Below are 5,705 nucleotides of genomic sequence, written 5' to 3'. Positions count from 1 at the left end.
CAAAACCCACGCCGGCCCCTTTTCTTTTCTTTCCAGCCGAACCGCGCGCGCGTGCTCTTGGGCCTCCAACGCGTCGCGGCCCAGCCACCGACTGCACCGCCTCGGCCTGCTCCTTCTCCCCCTCTTCTCTCCGACACGCGGGCCCGAGCGCCCAGCGCTTTCTTCTTCCTCCCGCCAAGACACACCCGCGACAGGGGGCGGTGCGGCTCGCCGGCCGGCGCCCTCCCGGCGGCGGAACCAGGCGACGACACCAACCCTAGACCTACACAACCCCGTGCGCGGCAACAGCTTCCCCGGAGATGGCCGGAGCCATCCCCTCCACGGCGACAGGCGGCGACTCCCTCGGCCGGCCGTGGCTCTTTGCGATAACAGCTCAACCGACTCGAACGACTGCTTCTACTCCATCGTCAGACCCTAAGGACTTGACTACGACTGCTCAAGAAGGAAGAAAGGCAGCGCAAGGTGGTTCTCACCGTGAGTGGATGGCGCGACGGCGGCGGACAGAAGCGGCGGCGAGCACGGCTATCTTGGCAAGGATGTAGGACAACGACTGGCTCGGGGTGTAGCTGGGGTGTCTGTGGAGGAGTGAGCGAGAGGAATCGACGGGAGCTGCTGGGAGGTGGTAGAATTTTGCGCGGCGGTGATACTGATCAGAGGAGAGTGGGTGGCGGTAAAAAGAAGAGCAATGAAACGGTGGCGCGGGAACAGTAAACATTCAAGGGTTTCACCGCGCGCATGGCTGCCACCGTGGTCTACCTCTAGGCTTGCGTGGTGAGGAGGTGGCCTAGCTAGTCATGCTAGCGGGCGACCGACGACGGCGGCGGCGACACGTCTGGGTGCTCTGTCACCGCTCTTCTGGTGCCCGTGAGCTTCAGAAGCAACTGAGGGTTGATCCTCAATCCGACGGCCTCCCGTGTTTTAACAGAAGTTGAAGATAAACACAAGACCGTCATCTTTTATTTTGGCGTCGACTTGAGATAAACATCGAATCAACTGAATTCTTGAAATTTTGCTCGGTTTAGTTCTGAATGTCGACTGAATTGTAAATACAGTTCGTCAGTTTGACAGTGATGTTGACCTTACTTTGGGAACCAAATTAAGGACTTAAATCTTGTTTTGTTAATCCAACTTCCTCCTAAACATGTCCTCCTATGTCCCAATGTTCCATTTTGCTCATGAACAAGTACCTTTCTTGATCTACATTGCTCTGAATTTGGATTCAAAGTCGATGCCTAGCTGCTGTTCAGACTTAGGCATTTTCAGAGTTTCAGACACTTGTGATTTTGTGCTGACTTTGAGCTCGAGTTTGACTTCCTTCCTGTTACTGATCCTGGCCAACAACACATGATTATTGTAGTCCAAAGTCTATATTTCAACATGGTATAGTTGTTCTGGTGCACTTGGTTGAAAAATTTTCCAGAATTAAATTTTGAAAACAGACTCTGCTGCTGTTTACTGAGCTGCTGTTTTCGGACGGTGAACAGTAAACGACATTTCCCTTTTCTTTTTCTTTCTCTGATTCTTCTGTAATGTTTGGCACCAATTTAGCTCCAAACTTTTGATCCCTTAACTCCAAATAATCTCACACTTGTAATCCACATGTTTGACAAATTCTTCTGAATTTAAAATTTGAAATTCAAATTTTGGTCAAAATTTGGCCGAATTTGGAATTTTTGCCAATTTCCTTCCTTTTTCTTTTGGATTTCTTTCTGAATTTTTCATGGTCACTGCATTACTTCAAATGGCACTTATTACAATGAGGAGGAAATGGTTTCTTTCTTTTGTGCTCTCACTCCTTATTAATTGCTTTGCCACATAAGCAAAAAGCTAAGCTGTCAAAGTAATTAATAGATATAGAAACCACCATAAATACTTCATTGGGACTGCCCTTAGCAACTAAATAAGGTATTATCACCCTCAGGGGCATACATGTCATTACACACTCAGCATAGATAATCTCCTAAAAGAAAATCAGGTTGCCAAGCACTCTGCTTCTCTTACCAGCAGATTCTGTGGACCGCAGCTTTTCAGGGTAGCTAGATTTTTAGAGAATCGCTACTCAGAAAAGCTGAAACAAACAAGTCCTAGGGCACTTTGGTAGGGGCTTCCATCCCCAGGTCTTTTGAGTTTTTGTTTGGCAGGCTTTTAAAAAGGTTGATGTGGATATGGCACTGTTTAAGGAAATGGGTTCTTATAGATTGAGTAGCACACTAGCATATGATGCCACCGAATATTTGTTGGCAGTTGGCAGAGAAAGGAGTACCCCATAGCAAATGATTAGCCTATGTTCACAAGGCTTTGGTGTACTGATAATTGCAAGTTTCTACAGAACCCTCTTTAGCAAGGTGTAGAAAGTAAACTCATTCCAGTAGTTGGATTCCAAAATATCATGCTATTTGACAAATCATATTTTTATAAAAATCTCATGTTAAATATGGTTTGTATCCTAGTTGTCAAACTAGGAGTGATCTTAGTACAATAGTATCATCCTGATGTCATCTGTGAAGATTAATAAAGGTTATCAAATGATCATATACATGCTGATCTTCAAGGAAGCATGCAAGCCGTCCTAGCTCAGTGGTAGAGCGCGTGGCTTTTAACCACGTGGTCGTGGGTTCGATCCCCACGGACGGCGGTATATATGCATCGTTTTTAGAAATTTTATTTTCTGGTTGTGAAACATGCCTAGGTTTGTCGACTTAAAAAAGGGCTGCGAATTTAACTTTTACATTTTTGTTCGGTACAAATTCATCTTGGCGTACCAAATAGCATACCACAATGTGTAACATTTTGGTTTGATTCGGATTATTTTGTCCCACGCAATCAGTGATTGAATAAAATACGTGATTGAACAAGCAAGCACATGATTGGTAGCGGATGCAACAGGCCAACACGAGCCAGTGAAACATATATAGAATCTGGCATAGCAAGAACAAGGAATGGGCATCGATCTCATCAGAACGACAGAATCGTGCCGGTGAGAACCACCAGCACTCTTGTTCGTAGCCATCTGCCGTGCATACGAAATTACAACACCTCAACCTCGCCTAAATTCATGCGAACATAGATGGGTCTACTGATCGATAGTCTGGTACATCCACGATTAGGATCAGAAGAGCTTGTATGGAGAGGCCGCATCGAGTGGATGAATGAGGTATGTGAGCACAAGGGCAATCAGCATCAGCACGTACGCGATCCCCTGGTCAATTGATGTGCCTGCATCGATAAGTTATTGCACGGTTTAGCATATTGTGACTCAAAAGAAACAAAATAATTGACAGCGCAAAGATAAAATATAAGGTTGCACGTCATCGACTGCAAGAACTCTGACTGGTTAAGATTGGCCTGCTGAATACGAACTCTAGACCAAAAATGACTAGTTTGAACTATTGCTACTACTTGCAAACTGGCGTCTCCACCCAAAGCCTGCTAAATTGTCTTGCACAAGTCAGACACGTAATGCATCAGAAGGTCACAGAGTCTTCCATAGAATCAACGTGGCAGATTTAGGTAGTACTCGTACTAATGGAAATACTTTACCGAGTATTGAGTGTGCATGCTCCTATCTTCTTTGGTCTAGCCACAGTGTCAAGAATTTCTAGACCATTGGGCTGGAATTATGGTGGAACTTTGTCTAGAAAACGAAACCCTTTTGGATGCTCAGCCCTTAATCCTTTTATTGAAGGTTGCATCAAATTGTGGACACTAAACCCTTGGTCAACTCTATGCTAAATAAAAGAATATGTCACTATTGTTCATAATGCTTTTCAAAACTATTGTTCATAAAACAGTAAGTGTGCTTATGTAAACAACCCTTCGTGAACTCTATGCTAAAAAGAAGATGAGCCTACAGAAAACAGCAGTGCTTCGTAGTTCGTACTAAGGACTCGATAGCAGGTGGAATCGAACACGCGGCTGAACGACTGATGCCTGCCAGGAAGCACATGGCTGGCGCCTGGCTGCAGCCGAGACGCGTGGGGCCCAGGCGCCAGCGACACGCATCAAGAAACAGAGGTACGGATCGACGAACTGAACTCAGACTCAAAGGAGTCGACAGAGAGATAGCAGGCGGAGGAGGAGCAGGATGTGGGGAGAGGGGGTCTCAGTACCGTCGCTGGTGGGTGGTGGGGCCGGCGGCTGCGCGTGCGCGGCGGCGGCGGCGAAGGAGACCGGCATGGCGATGCCCACGAGCAGCAGGGCCGCCGCTGCGAGACCCATGGAGCACCACGCGGCCATCTACCTCCTTCGCTCTTCTCCGCCTCGGGTTCCTGGTACCGGGGAAGGCAGCGGCGCCGACGAAGAGGGCGGGGAGGAGGGCGAAACGCCGAAAGGGAATTGCGCGACGCCGCCTCGCCTTCCCTCCGTCTGCTCCCTCGCTTTGTCTGCTCCTCCTCCACTTAAATTTCGGTTTCGGGAACGCAACCAACGTGCGCGCGCGCGCGGGGGCGGAGGGAGGCAAGGCGCCACGGCGGGCGTGCTGGCGGGCTGGCGGCGTCTTTATAGCACGAGCGTCAAAACGACCGTAGCATTCAACAACCACGTGTCCTTTGCCCCGGTGAATCGCCACCGATGACACGCGGCCCCAGGCGGCCTGAGCTAAAAGTTCCGACGGTCAGCGAGGAGACCAGTAACTCCGCGCCATTTCCGCGTGCGGGATTCCGGGGACGGACCAGACTCCTCTGCAGGTAGATTCATCGCTGACTTGTGGGTCCAAGGGTGCGTCAGGGTGAAAAGCGGAGGATACGGGTGGATCCAGCGTTTATGGCGGCTACGGACCCCACGCGCGTCCGGCCGGCTCCGTAGACCATGCGGAAGCGCCGCGCCAGGCTGTCCTGTGAATTGAGATCAGCAAACCGCCACCCGGCCGGGATTTTTTTTTCACTCGGCGGTACACGTTCCACTGCTCAGGAGCATTTGATATCAGATGCTACCATGTCACGTTGTATGATCGGATTTCTAATTAGAAAAACTAAATATGAATTATTATAAAATTAATTGCAGTATCCCTAGGCTAATTGGCAAGACGAATCTATTAAGCCTAATTAATCCATCATTAGCAAATAGTTACTGTAGCACCACATTGTCAAATCATGGACTAATTAGGCTTAATAGATTCATCTCACGAATTAGACTCCATCTGTGTAATTAGTTTTGTAATTAGACTATGTTTAATACTCCTAATTAGTATCTAAACATCCGATATGACAGGGCTAAACTTTAACCCCCTGAGCCAAACACCCCTTCAGTAACCGACTGGGCCGGACACATGGAGATGGGGCCTGCGCGTCAGTGCAAAGGGACTAGAGCACGCTGAAGCGACAACTCCTCCTCCCACGGAACCACCACCCTTAGAACTAGCTGACTGCTGGCATTCGATTGTTGCAGCATCGGAAGAGGTATATTTTTTCCATTTTGGCCTTTTTCGAACCCCTAGCGGAAAGATTCCTAGTAATAGACCCTCAGCACGGCGCCATGGGTCTCGACGCCGTATGCGAATGGCACGGCGCCATTACCTTTGGCGCCGTGCTCCGCCACGTCAACCCCAACGTGGTGGAACATGACGCTAGGTGTAAACTCTCGGCACCAAATGTCACGGCGCCGTGATGTTAACGCACGGCGCTAAGCTGTCTGGCGTTGTGCTGAAGCTTGGCGCTAACTCACTTGGCGTAGTGCGGTTATATACCGGCGCAATGGTTTGTGGCACC

The 5,705-nt window shown here is 48.9% G+C and overlaps 1 protein-coding gene and 1 non-coding gene across 2 annotated transcripts; one reads left to right on the top strand and one right to left on the bottom strand.

The window, feature by feature from the left end:
* The first annotated feature begins 2,563 nt into the window (after positions 1 to 2,563).
* TRNAK-UUU (transfer RNA lysine (anticodon UUU)) lies at positions 2,564 to 2,635 on the top strand. The gene has a single exon. It is a non-coding gene; the product is annotated as a tRNA-Lys (tRNA).
* Positions 2,636 to 2,871: 236 nt separating this feature from the next.
* On the bottom strand, positions 2,872 to 4,494 carry LOC117851882 (arabinogalactan protein 16). The gene is made up of 2 exons (XM_034733791.2): positions 4,110 to 4,494; positions 2,872 to 3,216 (listed from the first exon to the last, which is right to left on the bottom strand). The coding sequence occupies exons 1-2, from the start codon at positions 4,234 to 4,236 to the stop codon at positions 3,110 to 3,112; spliced, it is 234 nt and encodes a 77-aa protein (XP_034589682.1). The 5' UTR covers positions 4,237 to 4,494; the 3' UTR covers positions 2,872 to 3,109.
* Positions 4,495 to 5,705: the final 1,211 nt, after the last annotated feature.

The sequence above is a fragment of the Setaria viridis genome, chromosome 4 (assembly GCF_005286985.2).
Source record: "Setaria viridis chromosome 4, Setaria_viridis_v4.0, whole genome shotgun sequence".
NCBI lineage: Eukaryota > Viridiplantae > Streptophyta > Magnoliopsida > Poales > Poaceae > Setaria > Setaria viridis.
This window is presented reverse-complemented; position numbering and strand designations above follow the sequence as displayed.

What these genes read in the sequence shown, in the direction of transcription:
- LOC117851882 (XM_034733791.2), bottom strand. Translation starts at nt 4,236, where the DNA reads ATGGCCGCGTGGTGCTCCATGGGTCTCGCAGCGGCGGCCCTGCTGCTC. An exon ending in CCCACCACCCACCAGCGACG is followed by an intron (nt 3,217 to 4,109) that starts GTACTGAGACCC and finishes TTATCGATGCAG; the next exon opens with GCACATCAATTGACCAGGGG.